We start from the raw sequence: 17,253 nt of genomic DNA, 5'->3' as shown, positions 1-17,253 counted from the left end.
TTCTGTAAGTAGTGAGTTAACTAGGCACAACCGTACACATACAGGAGAGAGGCCTTTTCTTTGTAATATTTGTGATAAATCATTCTGCAGAAGTAGTGACTTTACTAAACACAAACGTATACATTCAGGGGAAAAACCATTTCATTGTGATATCTGTGGTAAAACATTCTCTCAGAGTAATAGCTTAATCAAGCATAAACATATTCATACAGGAGAGAAGCCGTATCACTGTGATATCTGTGGTAAATCTTTCTCTCAAAGTAGTAACCTAAAATGTCATAAACGTATTCATACAGGAGAGAAACCACATCACTGTGAGATCTGTGGTAAATCATTCTCTGTAAGTAGTGACTTAACTAAACACAAACGTATTCATACAGGAGAGAAACCATATCACTGTGACATCTGTGATAAATCATTCTCTGAAAGTTGTAAGTTAACTAGACACAAACGTATTCATACAGGAGAGAAGCCATATCATTGTGAGATCTGTGGTAAATCATTCTCTCAAAATCATAACTTAACTTCTCACAAACGTATTCATTCAGGAGAGAAGCCATATCATTGTGACATCTGTGGTAAATCCTTCTCTGTAATTAGTAACCTAACTTCTCACAAACGTATTCACACAGGAGAGAAGCCATATCTCTGATGTATGTGATGAACCATTCTCTCAAATTAGTGACTCAATTAAACGCATGTATTCATACATGAGACAAGTCATATCATTGTGACATCTGTGGTAAATCCTTCTCTGTAATTAGTAACCTAACTTCTCACAAACGTATTCACACAGGAGAGAAGCCATATCTCTCATTATGTGATGAACCATTCTCTCAAATTTGTGACTCAATTAAACGCATGTATCCATACATGAGACAAGTCATATCAGTGTGACATCTGTGATAAATCATTCTCTGAAGTTTATAAGAAAACTAAACCTGTATCTGTTCATATTGAAGTCTAATTGTATCAATATGAAAATTCATAACAATAACAGCAAACATTTTAAGTTGTGATAGCTTTGTTGGTTTTAGCCTTACCAAGAACTAAGCTAGTCATAGTAGCTGTCTCTTATATCTGTTCAACATTTCCTAATGCCAAGTCTCTTAGTTGCCTCTCACAACATGCAGGAATATGGTTTATTACTGAAATTCCAAACCTAAAAATTGACCTGCAAAACACCCGTGGATAATGGTCAGTGTATTCAAACAGGAAAGGCAACACAACAGTGTGTGGTAATGCCTCCTAACACTACAGTTTGTAATATCACTATGACTATATCTACATTGGCAAGATGACTTACCCCTGTGATATTCTTGATAAAAGTAATTTCTTCCAGGTTTTGATCTGAAATTATGTTGAACCCAGTATTATCATGTTTAGGATTTATGTGGCAATACACAAAACTCTCAGACTTTGAGTCACTCTGTTACTTCTGCTAAATATTAATAAAAATATACATCTACTCATATTTTGAGTTCTGTTTTTCTGTTTGCACTAGCATATCTAATATATATATATATATATATATATATATATAATATTATTATTAGAGACAAAACCACTATTTTGCAAAACAAGGAAAGACTTAATCAATACATAAAATTTTAATAAAAAGTCAAAAACTTCATAATTTGAAACTGACTTGAAAATTGGAAGTCCACCTGAAGATTGTCGATCAGGACAAGAAACAATTGTAGTGGCGGTTTTTTTTACTTTTTATTAAAATTTTATGTATTGATTAAGTCTTTCCTTGTTTGTTTTGCAAAATAGTGGTTTTGTCTCTAATAATATTATATAATATTTTACTATAAAATTGGATTTAATCCTAAATCTGATTTTTTCCCTGTAAATTTGGATTTATTCCCTAATATTTATTATATATATATATATATATATATATATGGCGGTGCCCCAGCATGGCCAGAGCTCATGAGCTGAAACTAGAATCAATCAATCATATATATATATATATATGTATCAGGAGTGGCTGTGTGGTAAGTAGCTTGTCTACCAACCGCATGGTTCCGGGTTCAGTCCCACTGCGTGGCACCTTGGGTAAGTATCTTCTACTATAGCCTCGGGCCGACCAAAGCCTTGTGAGTGGATTTGGTAGACGGAAACTGAAAGAAGCCCGTCGTATATATATATATATATATGCGTGTTTGTGTGTCTGTGTTTGTCCCCCTAGCATTGCTTGACAACCGATGCTGGTGTGTTTACGTCCCCGTCACTTAGCGGTTCGGCAAAAGAGACCAATAGAATAAGTACTGGGCCTACAAAAGAATAAGTCCCGGGGTCGAGTTGCTTAATTAAAGGCGGTGCTCCAGCATGGCCGCAGTCAAATGACTGAAACAAGTAAAAGAGTATATATATATATACAAAATTAAGAGTAATGACCACTAAAGTGGACCCTTAATATGCTAAACATAGACGTCAAATCGCCATTATCATGAAGAATTTATTCTCATTTTTAAATTTTGGTGTTTTGCTGAGATTTTTCTTGAGAACACATTCTTCGTGGTAATGGCGATTTGACGTCTATGTTTAGCATATTAGGTGTCCACTTTAGTGGTCATTCCTCTTAATTTTGTATGTAACTCAATTTTTAATCTTCGGATTCTTTTAAATATGCTAAGCCACTGGTTTTAATTGATTAATATCAATTTCTACCTACCCTTATTATTTAATTATATATATATACACATATATATATATATATATATATAAGTGCCGGTGGCACATAAAAAGCACCATCCATTTGTGGCTGTTGCCAGCCTCGCCCGGCCCCCATGCCGGTGGCACATAAAAAGCACCATCCATTCGTGGCTGTTGCCAGCCTCGCCCGGCCCCCATGCCGGTGGCACATAAAAAGCACCATCCATTCGTGGCTGTTGCCAGTCTCGCCCGGCCCCCATGCCGGTGGCACATAAAAAGCACCATCCATTCGTGGCTGTTGCCAGCCTCGCCCGGCCCCCATGCCGGTGGCACATAGAAAGCACCATCCATTCGTGGCTGTTGCCAGCCTCGCCCGGCCCCCATGCCGGTGGCACATAAAAAGCACCATCCATTCGTGGCTGTTGCCAGCCTCACCCGGCCCCCATGCCGGTGGCACATAAAAAGCACCATCCATTCGTGGCTGTTGCCAGCCTCGCCCGGCCCCATGCCGGTGGCACATAAAAAGCACCATCCATTCGTGGCTGTTGCCAGCCTCGCCCGGCCCCCATGCCGGTGGCACATAAAAAGCACCATCCATTCGTGGCTGTTGCCAGCCTCGCCCGGCCCCCATGCCGGTGGCACATAAAAAGCACCATCCATTCGTGGCTGTTGCCAGCCTCGCCCGGCCCCCATGCCGGTGGCACATAAAAAGCACCATCCATTCGTGGCTGTTGCCAGCCTCGCCCGGCCCCCATGCCGGTGGCACATAAAAAGCACCATCCATTCGTGGCTGTTGCCAGCCTCGCCCGGCCCCCATGCCGGTGGCACATAAAAAGCACCATCCATTCGTGGCTGTTGCCAGCCTCGCCCGGCCCCCATGCCGGTGGCACATAAAAAGCACCATCCATTCGTGGCTGTTGCCAGCCTCGCCCGGCCCCCATGCCGGTGGCACATAAAAAGCACCATCCATTCGTGGATGTTGCCAGCCTCGCCCGGCCCCCATGCCGGTGGCACATAAAAAGCACCATCCATTCGTGGCTGTTGCCAGCCTCGCCCGGCCCCCATGCCGGTGGCACATAAAAAGCACCATCCATTCGTGGCTGTTGCCAGCCTCGCCCGGCCCCCATGCCGGTGGCACATAAAAAGCACCATCCATTCGTGGCTGTTGCCAGCCTCGCCCGGCCCCCATGCCGGTGGCACATAAAAAGCACCATCCATTCGTGGCTGTTGCCAGCCTCGCCCGGCCCCCATGCCGGTGGCACATAAAAAGCACCATCCATTCGTGGCTGTTGCCAGCCTCGCCCGGCCCCCATGCCGGTGGCACATAAAAAGCACCATCCATTCGTGGCTGTTGCCAGCCTCGCCCGGCCCCATGCCGGTGGCACATAAAAAGCACCATCCATTCGTGGCTGTTGCCAGCCTCGCCCGGCCCCCATGTCGGTGGCACATAAAAAGCACCATCCATTTGTGGCTGTTGCCAGCCTCGCCCGGCCCCCATGCCGGTGGCACATAAAAGCACCAGCCGTAGAAACATTGACAGATCAAACTGGGCTTGGTGCAGCCTCCTGGCTTCCCAGACCCCAGTTGAACCGTCCAACCCATGCTAGCATGGGTTGGACGGTTCGACCGGGGTCTGGGAAGCCAGGAGGCTGCACCAGGCTCCAGTCTGATCTGGCAGTGTTTCTACAGCTGGATGCCCTTCCTAACGCCAACCACTCCATGAGTGTAGTGGGTGCTTTTTACGTGCCAGGGGAGGCTGACGAGTTCATTTTCTTACTCCCACCCATATTCCCCTCTGGACGAATTTTGGTCAGTTGCTTTCGCACTTCAAAACCATGAGAGGAGCCTTAACAGTAAAAACAAAAGGCAAATATTTTCAGAGGAAAAAGGGATCTTTTTGGTTTGAACGGCAGTTTTTTTACTAGCGGTGTCATATGAAAATATCACCCATAATTATGACCCTAGTATCGATCTATTGCATTTCAATCTGTTTTAGGGTTAGAGGTGGGGAGAAGGTTATCTTTTTTTTTTCACAAATGTAAATAAACCCAATCTGTTTCTTAAACGAGGGACATATTCATACGGCACAGAATGTTTTCACCTCAATAGACGTCATTGATTGGTTGAAATTGAAGAAAAAAAACAACAAATATCTTACAAACCATAGAATTTTCTCAATAAAGCCAAGAGAAAAAGATGTTTTATAAACACATTCTACCAGTATACGAAGTTTAAAAGTGTTTAGTTACGTGGAAATTATTTTTAAAAAACTGCCGTTCAAACCGAAAAGATCCTTAAAATACATGTGAAGCCACGTATTAAAACAGACAAAAAATAAACCCTTTTTAATTTCCTTTTTTTTTTTTTTTTGTTTCGCATCTCACGTGGATTTTCGGATTGTCGACGTAAGTTAAAGCGCACCGATACCGAAAGAAAGGCCGCAACGCGAGGAGTTAGCTGCCGTAAGTATGGTACGTAAAAGAGACGCGCATGCGCAGTGAACAAACTTCCGTTTCCATCCTAACAAAAGATTGTCTCAGTGCTTGGGCTGCTCTTAATTGACTTTTAATTGAGTTTATAAAACTTACGATGCATATTTATAATCCATTTCTCAACTGTCACATACGCTTCTAACGACACGGTCCTTCATCATACATTTCCGTAAGTATTAAACTGTGAAAAATCTTTACTCTTTTTAATAATGTCCAGTTTTTGACGTGTCGATTCTTTGTGCCTCTTGTATTTTTATATAATAATAATAATAATAATAATTGTGTACAGTGCTCAGGTGCACTACAGCTCATCTAAAGTGTATATATAATCAGGTTTCCCTCCATAGGATCCCCGAAGCTAGGCGCGCATCGAGCTTCTAAGTACCCTGCACTAACCACCGCGGGGCTGAGGGCGAGGGACGACTGGACCCGCCTTCCAGTACGTGAGCCAGTCACAAAACGAAGACAAACACTCTCGGACATGACACCCCCGCAAAGGAGCGTCCACGACTCCTGCGGGGACAAATGATTCTACATTAGCACCGAGATGTCTATGATTTGTGCGCGATCTGGTTGCTCTTTCTAGCAGTGGAAGCTACCTTCTACACTCTCTATCGTTTCCTCTCAGTAATCAGGAATCGATTCCAAATTATCCCCTGGACCCAATTTCAAATTACCCCTACACTGGTCGCTGCAACTCCTCTATCATTTGGCTAAAATGGTAAATTGCAACGGTTGCAACCTTCAAGGACAGGTACTAAAGAAGCGTGGTCTCGGTGCGCGCAGTCGCGTACTCGCGCATCCGTGCTAGCTAGTCGTGACTAGTCGATCCTACAACGACTACCTAGCAAAGTAAATAAAACACAAAATAAATCATTTTTTTACACAAAGTAAATAATTTTCTAAAACAAAGTAAAGAAAAACAAAAACACAAAGTAAGGATCGACTAGCTAACGCGGATGCGCGAGAATGCGAGTGCGCGCACCGGGACCACTCTTCTTAGGTAGTACCCAAGCTGGAGTCAGAGTCAGTAAAACTATACAGACTCCGACAGTTTTATTCTTTAATATAAACCAGTTACAACATATCGGCCTACTCAAAATACAAGTGTATGCATGTGCTTTATGAGATATACTCTTTTACTCTTTTTACTCTTTTACTTGTTTCAGTCATTTGACTGCGGCCATGCTGGAGCACCGCCTTTAGTCGAGCAACTCGACCCCGGGACTTATTCTTTGTAAGCCCAGTACTTATTGTATCGGTCTGTTTTGCCGAACCGCTAAGTGACGGGGACATAAACACACCAGCATCGGTTGTCAAGCAATGCTAGGGGAGACAAACACAGACACACAAACATACATATTTATATATACATATATACGACGGGCTTCTTTCAGTTTCCGTCTACCAAATCCACTCACAAGGCTTTGGTCGGCCCGAGGCTATAGTAGAAGACACTTGGGCCATGGTGCCATGCAGTGGGACTGAACCCGGAACCATGTGGTTGGTTAGCAAGCTACTTACCACACAGCCAAGACCACAATCCCTTAATTATATAAAGAGGGAGTCCGGAGGTGCCAATAGTAAAGGTAAGGCTTTAAGCCACACACAACATTCTGTGATGTAAATTTTAATAAATTTAAAAGTTTGGTTTTTTCAGCTAAATGCTTATTTCTAAAGTTTATAGGAATGTAAATTTTCCACTATTGAATCTGTATTTTTAACCCTTTCGTTACTGTATTTATTTTGGGATGCTCTGTGTTTCTTTCAATTACTTTAAATATAATAAAGAATTTAGTAAAATAACTTAGTTATCATTAAGCTGGTGTTAGGAACATAAATTGTGACTAAGGTTTGGTGGAAGATTTTAATTCAGAACTTATGAAAACAAGACATTTGTACTCAGAGCCGGTTTCAGTCGGGTTGGTATTGAAAGGATTAAAGGGTTAAGGCAGTCTCTTTATCTTACACTGTTGTTTCTTTATTATTTCAGAAAATCAGATGACACTGACATAACTCAAGATACATCCTCAATATTTATCATCTTTAAAGACCGGAAGAGAATGATATACAAAGTAGATATACAGCACTGGTTCTATAAATCTGTTGTAGATTTCTGTGAAATATTTTCTCTGAACTGAGATTATTATTAACAAAATTTTCATACATCACTGGCTGGAGTTTCTGTGCTGATTAAACTTGGATAAATTTACAAAAGAATTATTGGACAGAGGTAAAACTGGAGTGAAAAAGATTATAAGGACAAAAACAAGAAAAATAGATTTTGTGATTTCAGAAGTAAAATAATGGAAAAGAGTGAAAAACTTGACTTGATTTTACCAGGAGATGTGATAAAAAAGAGACGGGAAGGGTCATATAAATGTGAAATCTGTGAAAAGTCATTCTCTCTGGGAAGCAGTTTGAGTAGACACAAACGTCTTCATACTGGTGAGAAGCCATATCGTTGTGATATCTGTGGTAAATCATTCTCTGTTAGTAATAACTTAACAATGCATATACGTATTCATACAGGAGAGAAGCCATATCACTGTCATATCTGTGACAAATCCTTCTCTCAAAATATTGACTTAAATAAGCACATTCGCATTCATACTGGGGAGAAGCCATACCATTGTGATATCTGTGGTAAATCCTTCTCTCAAAGTACTGTGTTAAATTCACACAAACGTATTCATACTGGGGAGAAACCACATCATTGTGATATCTGTGGTAACTCATTCTCTCGAAATTATCACTTGACTACTCACAAACGTATTCATTCAGGAGAGAAGCCTTACTGTTGTGATATCTGTGGTAAATCATTCTCTGCAAGTAGTAACTTAAATAAACACACGCGTACACATACAGAAGAGAAGGCATATCATTGTGATATCTGCAGTAAATCATTCTTTGTAAGTAGCCAGTTAACCAGACACAAACATATTCATGCCGCTGAGAAACCATTTCACTGTGATATCTGTGACAAATCATTCTCTGCAAATAGTGACTTAACAAGACACAAATTTGTTCATACAGGAGAGAAACCATATCATTGTGATGTCTGTGGTAAATCATTCTCTGTAAGTAGTTACTTAGCTGAGCACAAAAGTTTTCATACAGGTGACAAGCAATATCTCTGTGATATCTGTGGTAAATCATTTTACAAATTTAGTACGTTAACTAGACACATTCGTTGTCATACAGGGGAGAAACCATTTCACTGTGATATTTGTAGTAAATCATTCTCTGGAAGTAGCGACTTTACTAAACACAAACGTGTTCATTCAGGAGAGAAACCATTTCATTGTGATATCTGTGATAAATCATTCTCTCAAAGTTATAACTTAACTTGCCACAAACGTATTCACACAGGTGAAAAACCATATCATTGTGATATTTGTAGCAGATCATTTTCTACAACTAGAACTTTAACTTCTCACAAGCGTATTCATACAGGGGAAAAGCCGTATGAATGTGATATCTGTGGAAAATCATTCTCTCGAAGTAGTGACTTAATTGTGCACAAACGTACTCATACGGGAGAGAAGCCATATCACTGTGATATCTGTGGTAAATCTTTCTCTGAAAGTCGTAAGTTAAATAAACATGCATCTACCCATATATAAGTACAACTGCATCAAAGTCAAAACTTATAATAAGGACAACCATATTAAGCTTGATTTAATGTAAGGGTAACCTTCTGCCTTTTAGCCATGACAGTAACAAATTCACTCAATGTGTCTCCCATTTTTTTGGTCCGTCTTTTACAGCTGTTTGGCATTTGTTGATGCCAAACCCTTTACTTGCCCTGTTGGGATAATGTTTTACTCTAAAAATTCCTTTTATGTAAAATAAAATACTGAACACATCTATAACCACTATGAATGTTGTTTGTTCCTTCTTGAGCCATGTCTGGCTCATAAAGGCCGGTTTCCCGGTGTATAGGTTCCACACCTGGACGGGACGACGGTCCATCGCAGGTGAGCTGTGAGAGAAAGTTGTGGCAAAAGAGTCAGCAAAAGTTTCGCCATTACCTTCTGCTGGAGCCGCGTGGAGCTTCGGTGTTTTGCTCATAAACACACACACCGTCCGGTCTGAGATTCAAACCCGCGATCCCACAACTGCTCTAACCACTAGGCCATGTGCCTCCACGCTATGAATGTCTTCATACTGGAAAGGAGATACAGTGGTGTTTTGTAACAGCCTTCCAACTCTGTTTTATCGCACTACAGCCATCTCTGTGTTGGTATGATAACTTACCTCTGATGTTCTTAATAAAAGTAATTTCGGATCTTTTTCCTTTTGAACGGCACATGTCAACACAATTTCTAGTTAACTAAACACTTTAAAACTTCGTATACTGGTAGAATGTGTCAAAATAAAACCTTTTTTTCTCTTGGCTTTCTTGAGAAAATTGTAATTTGTAAGTTTAACTTTTCGAATTTTAACCAATCCTATCGCCTCTATTGAGCTAAAATCATTTGCTGCGTCTAAAACTGAGACATCCTGTCACGAACCCTCACCCTAACCCTAAATTTTTTTTTTCTTAATTGTTAAATTAATTTAATTGTTACACGTGTAAAAAAAACGAAAGCCATGGAAAATAATTTAAACAATTAACAAACAAAATAATTCTATAATTTTATACACACGCTTTCCGTACGTATACGGAAAGCGTGTGTATAAGATTATAGAATTAAATTATTTTCCATTGCTTTCGTTTTTTTTTCTTAATTGTTATCCTTAAATTAATTTAACAATAAAGAAGAAAAAAATTAGGATTAGTGACAGGATGTTGTCTCAGTTTTAGACGCAGCAATTGATTGGTTAAAATTCGAAAAATTAAACTACGTTAAACAAACATCATCATCATCATCATCATCATCATTTAGCGTCCGCTTTCCATGCTAGCATGGGTTGGACGGGTCAACTGGGGTCTGTGAAGCTGGAAGGCTTCGTCAGGCCCAGTCAGATCTGGCAGTGTTTCTACGGCTGGATGCCCTTCCTAACGCCAACCACTCCACGAGTGTAGTGGGTGTTTTTTACATGCCACCGACACGGGGCCAGACAGAGCTGGCAAACAGCCACGAACGGACGGTGCTTTTATGTGTCACCGGCACGGGGGCCAGCCGGTGACACGAATTACAATTTTATCAGGAAAGCCAAGAGAAAAAAATGTTTTATTTTGACACAATTCTACCAGTATACGAAGTTTTAAAGTGTTTAGTTAACTAGAAATTGTATTGACATGTGCCGTTCAAAAGGAAAAGATCCGTAATTTCTTCCAAGTTTTGATTTTCTTTTGTAAGTATTTTGATTTGAAACTGTGCTGAAACCTATCTTAGTATAAGGAGAGAATATATTTGGAGAACATTAACATGAATCGCTTTGAGATATGCTGGAAAATATATATTTCTTTACTACTCACAGAGGGGACAAACAAGAACAGACAAAGGGATTAAGTCGATTACATCGACCCCATGGCGATCTTTCGTCTCTAGTAGACCTTTCCGTCGATTTCCGTAAAAAATTTTTTTTTTTACATATGGGCTTGCGGGAACTTTTGAAGTAATGAGAGCGAAAGAGACTAAGAGAAAGCAATTGTATGACGAGGGAAGTTCTTTTGAAGTTACCGTGCATGGACTCTCTCTGTCTCTTCACACACACTAACAGAAGCACTTCACTTACACAACATACTGTCTGTCTCCCACACCCCATCAAACACACACACATGTACATCAATGCTTCCCATGCACGGTAACTTCAAAAGTACTTCCCTCGTCATACAATCGCTTTCTCTTAGTCTCTTTCGCTCTCATTACTTCAACAGTTCCCGCAAGCCCATACGGGGACATAAACACACCAGCATCGGTTGTCAAGCAATGGTGGGGGGACAAACACAGACACACAAACATATACACACATACATATATATACATATATACGACAGGCTTCTTTCAGTTTCCGTCTACCAAATCCACTCACAAGGCATTGGTCGGCCCGGGGCTATAGCAGAAGACGCTTGCCCAAGATGCCACGCAGTGGGACTGAACCCGGAACCATGTGGTTGGTAAGCAAGCTACTTACCACACAGCCACTATATATGGCATTCTTACGATATGAATCCCGTTTACGTCACGTGTACTTGTTTACATTTGAAGAAGATCGTCACTTTCTGTAAATGTTTTTTTATATATGTGGGGGGAAGGGTTTCTTTTTACTTCAGAAATGTAAATAAACCCGCGTGGGTTTATAAGTGACAGCTAAGTTACTAGTACCGAATGATCGATGGCGATCTTTCGTCTCTAGTAGACCTTTCCGTCAATTTCCGTAAAAATTTTTTTTTTTTTTACATATGGGCTTGCGGGAACTTTTGAACTAATATACATACATATACACATACACCGAGTAAAAAATTTCAGTTATCTCTTTCTTTCACACATTACTCTCTCTGTCTCTTCACACACTAACAGAGGCACTTCACTTACACAACATACTGTCTGTCTCCCACACCCCATCAAACACACACACACACACATGTCCATCAATGCTTGCCATGCACGGTAACTTCAAAAGAACTTCCCTCGTCATACAATCGCTTTCTCTTAGTCTCTTTCGCTCTCATTACTTCAAAAGTTCCCGCAAGCCCATATGAAAAAAAAAAATTTTTTTACGGAAATCGACGGAAAGGTCTACTAGAGACGAAAGATTGCCAAAGTGTTTAGTTACGTGGAAATTATTTAAAAAAAACTGCCGTTCAAACCGAAATGATCCGAAAGTATTAAATCAGGCGTGTGTTCAGTTTATTACCCCGATGCGAATTCGAAGATACGAATTCACGGCTTAAAAAAAGTGAAGCTAAACCCAGAACTTATTTGGAAGAAGTTTATGAATGAACCTCGAGGAAACTTCAAACTTGAAACTGGACGATTTCTTAAAAACCTGACATAAGTGATTCGTTGTGAAAGAGGTAAGTAGACAATGCTTTTACATAAAAGGCCTTACGTGAAAACCTTCCAGGATACAGTAATTATATTAAGATATTAAAACAACATTACAAGTTTGGGAGATGGATATACTTTCTCGTCTCCCTATCTTTTATTTTCTGTGTTTCTTTCGGATCTTTTCGGTTTGACCGGCAGTTTTTAAAATAATTTCCACGTAACTAAACACTTTTAGGGTACTACTAACGAAGACTGGACCCGGTGCGCGCACATGCGCTAGCTAGTCGTAAGTAGTCGATCCTACAACGACTTGCGCGTATGCAAATGAGTTGTGCATATATACACACACACACACATGATTAAAAACTAAAAGAATATATCGCACATTTTATTTGATTTGTGTAAAAAAAATCATATACATTGTTCTAATAAATAATTTATTTACTTTCTTTAAAAACTTCTGTTATTTTATTCTGTAAAATCAACTCATTTGCATACGCGCAAGTCGTTGTAGGATCGACTACTTACGACTAGCTAGCGCGCACCGGGTCCAGTCTTATGTAGTAGTACCACACTTTTAAACTTCGTATACTGGTAGAATTTGTTTATGGTCATAATTATGGGTGGCAATTTCATATGACACCGCTAGAAAAAACTGCCGTTCAAACCGAAAAGATCCCAACAGCAGTTCACAAGCCCTTGTAGTGACGTCATTCTTCAGTGTGCGTGTGCGGGGCTGGAAGTTCCCTCATGCACATGTGCTAAAAACTGGGGGAAAAAATTCTATCGCATTCCTTGTTAGCGTCGGTGATTTGAGACACGGCTATTGAAGAGAGAAGACGTGTGATCAGCCTATTCTCCTGTCCCAGATGCTTGGGATTTGACCTGCTCTGTTCCTGCTGAATTGGTTGTGAGGTTCATCTTACAAGTGTTAAACTTCAGCCTTGCTGTACCGACACCAAGTGGTTACCAATATACCAACGTGTCTTCTTTATGTAAATAAGAAAATAAAGAGTCATATATTTTTACGGTTGCGTTCTTGTTCCTGACTGGTAGTTTCTGGAAACAAAAGAAAGGAAATTGTGTTGCACCCAAACAGTGTAAAGACACAACCAGTTCCTTTACAAGCCCTTGATGTCAGCGGTCAGAGGTTATTTCAGTAAATTTTAAATTTCACACCAGACTCGATATCGGGGCGATCTTTCGTCTCTAGTAGACCTTTCCGTCGATTTCCGTAAAAAAATATATATTTTTTACATATGGGCTTGCGGGAACTTTTGAAGTAATAAACAATATATATACACATACACCGAGTAAAAAATTTCAGTTATCTCTTTCTTTCACACATTACTCTGTCTCTTCACACACACTAACAGAAGCACTTCACTTACACAACATACTGTCTGTCTCCCACACCCCATCAAACACACGCACGCACACACACATGTCCATCAATGCTCCCATGCACGGTAACTTCAAAAGAACTTCCCTCGTCATAAAATGGCTTTCTCTTAGTCTCTTTCGCTCTCATTACTTCAAAAGTTCCCGCAAGCCCATATGTAAAAAATTTTTTTAATTTTTACGGAAATCGACGGAAAGGTCTACTAGAGACGAAAGATTGCCTTACAAGCCCTTGGTGTCAGCGGTCAGAAGTTATTTCAGTAAATTTTTAATTTCATACCAGCTTCGATTTCGGTACAAATTTTTTTTTTTCCTGCGCTATCTCTTGGGGCAATCGTCTTTGTTGACCTTGTAAGCTGTCGGAAACGGATCTGTTCCATCTCATACTCTCTCTCTCTTTTACTCTTTTACTTGTTTCAGTCACTTGACTGCGGCCATGCTGGAGCACCGCCTTTAGTCGAGCAAATCGACCCCGGGACTTATTCTTTGTAAGCCCAGTACTTCTTCTATCGGTCTGTTTTGCCGAACCGCTAAGTAACAGGGACGTAAACAGACCAGCATCGGTTGTCAAGCAATGCTAGGGGGACAAACACATATACACACACACATATATATATATATATATATATATATATATATATATATATACATATATACGACAGGCTTCTTTCAGTTTCCGTCTACCAAATCCACTCACAAGGCATTGGTCGGCCCGAGGCTATAGCAGAAGACACTTGCCCAAGATGCCACGCAGTGGGACTGAACCCGGAACCATGTGGTTGGTTAGCAAGCTACTTACCACACAGCCACTCCTGCACAGATTTTTAAAATTAATATTTTCTTTTAAACTGAACATTTTGAAACTTCGGTTACTGGTAGAGTTTGTCACGCAGAACAGGGTTTGCTCTTAACGTTTTTGACCAAATTTTGTATTTTAGAAGTTTTTTTTCGTGTTACAGTTATCGTATTTGGGTAATTTTAACCAATCAGTGACGTGTATTCAGCTGAAGAAAATTACTGCTGCTATTTGCGAACAACTTCCGGGTTCATCGACAAAGCGATGAGTTCAACAACAGCAACATCTATGAGAATATGTCTGTCTATCTATCTGTCTGTCTGTCTATCTAATCTATCTATCTATCTAATCTCTCTATCTGTCTAGGAAGCACTCCGTCGGTTACGACGACGAGGGTTCCGGTTGATCCGAATCAATGGAACAGCCTGCTCGTGAAATTAATGTGTAAGTGGCTGAGCACTCCACAGACACGTGTACCCTTAACGTAGTTCTCGGGGATATTCAGCGTGACAAGAGTACAGCAGGGATCACCACTATCCCTGCCGGAGCTTTAGGTGTTTTCGCTCAATAAACACTCACAACGCCCGGTCTGGGAATCGAAACCGCGATCATATGACCGCGAGTCCGCTGCCCTAACCACTGGGCCATTGCACTTCCACTCTGTCCGTCTATCTATCTATCTATCTATCTATCTATCTATCTATCTATCTATCTATCTATCTATCTATTCTATCTATCTGTCTGTCTGTCTATCTATCTATCTATCTATCTACCTACCTACCTACACACACACACACACACATTAATGATAGGTAGAAGTTACAGAGTGACAATGGCCAAATTCGTGTTTCATGAGTGCCAATACACGAAACTCTCAGCTTTTGACTTACTCTTTAACTTCTGTCCATGATATATATATACATACATATATATGTGGAAAAAAATCTCATCACGCAATCGAACCAATGAAAGAGCCTTTACCTGGTCGTTCGACACGCTAAAAATAGCAGCCAAAGTATCCTATTGTACATAATGTCCTAGATTGTCCGTAAAAAACCTGTTTGCTGAAGGCTGGAATGTCTTTGATGATAGGTTTGCTGTATCAGGGTTTATTTAAGGCTAATTAACAACACTGGAGCCTGTATGTGGTTGCATGACCTGCTAGAAAAAAACTTCTATCCTGTGACATACATGTAGAGTCCATTATGTCTGGGAAGAAAGATGGAATGGTCACAGTTGGGACGTCTTTGATCATATCTGTTCAATCAGATCCAACTCAGGACTAAACAACAGGTGACGTAGTGAACGAGGGAGCTTTTAGCTTGTCGCTCGAGTTGCTAGAAAGAGCAACCAAATCTTCCTGGCAAAAAAAAAAAAAATGAAATTTCTGTCTTCAAGAAGGAAAAAAAAACATGATGCAAGTTTATATTATAATGTTCGCTCAACACAACACAAACAAGAAAATTAGACTCATGCTCAACTCCTCATTAAAGACACTTGCCCAAGGTGCCCTGTAGTGGAACTGAACCCAGAACAAAGAAGTTGTGAAGCAATCTTCTTACCACACAGCTATGCCTGCAACTATACTCTTTACTCTTTTACTTGTTTCAGTCATTTGACTGCGGCCATGCTGGAGCACCGCCTTTCGTCGAGCAAATCAACACCGGGACTTATTTTTGTAAGCCCATTCTATCGGTCTCCTTTTGCCGAACCGCTAAGTGACGGGGACGTAAACACACCAGCATTGGTTGTCAAGCAATGCTAGGGAGACAAACACAGACACACATACATATACATATATATGACGGGCTTCTTTCAGTTTCCGTCTACCAAATCCACTCACAAGGCTTTGGTCGGCCCGAGGCTATAGCAGAAGACACTTGCCCAAGGTGCCACGCAGTGGGACTGAACCCAGAACAAAGAAGTTGGGATGCAATCTTTTTACCACACAGCTATGCCTGCAACTATAATACAATTTTCAGAAATCATACATTATCTAACCTTCCAGCAATGTATAAACAGAACTTCAGGACATTTGCTTCTTTGGCATCACTTAACCGTTTAGTGTTCGCATTATTCTGCCAAAATTAATGCTTTTTCATCCACATTGTTTTGAACTAATCATGCATTATCTTGTAGCTATGAGATTCTGATGAGGTAGCTGTTAATTTTTAAAATGATATTGTAGGATTGGTGTGAGAGACCAGATCTGGCCAGTTTGAACATAAAACTGGCAGAATACTTCTGGCCGGATATGGCCGGTTTAACCCTTTCGTTACCAACCCGGCCAAAGCCGGCTCTGGCTCTGTAGTACAAATGTCTTGTTTCCATAAGTTTTGAATTAAAATCTTCCTCCAAACCTTAGTCACAGTTTATGTTCCAATCGCTAGCTTAACGATAACCAAGTTATTTTACTAAATTCTTTGTTATATTTACAATTAATTGAAAAAAGCACAGAGCATCTCAACAGAAATATGGTAACAAAAGGGTTGAAATATACAATAGAGAAACAATTCTTAACCCTTTTTGGTACCAACCTGGTTGAAACCACTTCTGTCTCTGTAGTACAAATGTCTTGTTTTCATAAGTTTTGCATTAAAATATACCACCAAACCTTAGTCACAATTTATGTTCCTAACACTTGTTTAATGGTAAACTAAGTTATTTTATTAAATTCTTTGTTATATTTAAAATAATTGAAAGGAACACAGAGCATCTCAAAATAAATATAGTAACGAAAGGGTTAAATTTTACTTCCAGTTTCATTAGAATTCGAGATTGTGAAGGAAATTTCAATTTATCATTGCAGTAATATTTTAAACTCCCTACTGTTGAATCTGAAATTTCTATGTAACCTCTCCAGTTGACACAGTTTCTGTTATATTTCAGATAAGCAGAAGACATTGGCAGTAAAGAATACTTGTACTTCATTGCTCAGAATCAACATTTGCAATCTTTG

The 17,253-nt window shown here is 40.1% G+C and overlaps 3 protein-coding genes across 3 annotated transcripts in view; 2 read left to right on the top strand and 1 right to left on the bottom strand.

Moving 5' to 3' along the window:
* Nucleotides 1-17,253, top strand: part of LOC115226337 (zinc finger protein 271-like) — a 478,512-nt gene that overhangs the window by 269,995 nt on the left and 191,264 nt on the right. The gene's annotated exons all lie outside the window — the stretch shown is intronic.
* The window catches only part of LOC115226582 (zinc finger protein 665-like), a 128,683-nt gene that overhangs the window by 31,995 nt on the left and 79,435 nt on the right, over nt 1-17,253 (bottom strand). The gene's annotated exons all lie outside the window — the stretch shown is intronic.
* The window catches only part of LOC115226698 (zinc finger protein 883-like), a 63,919-nt gene that overhangs the window by 8,663 nt on the left and 38,003 nt on the right, over nt 1-17,253 (top strand). The window contains exon 3 of the mRNA XM_036515146.1: nt 7,720-8,429. Within this exon, the coding sequence (XP_036371039.1) occupies nt 7,720-8,429 (710 nt within the window). The remainder of the gene's footprint in view (nt 1-7,719; nt 8,430-17,253) is intronic.

This window comes from Octopus sinensis, linkage group LG30 (assembly GCF_006345805.1).
Source record: "Octopus sinensis linkage group LG30, ASM634580v1, whole genome shotgun sequence".
Taxonomy (NCBI): Eukaryota; Metazoa; Mollusca; class Cephalopoda; order Octopoda; family Octopodidae; genus Octopus; species Octopus sinensis.
This window is presented reverse-complemented; position numbering and strand designations above follow the sequence as displayed.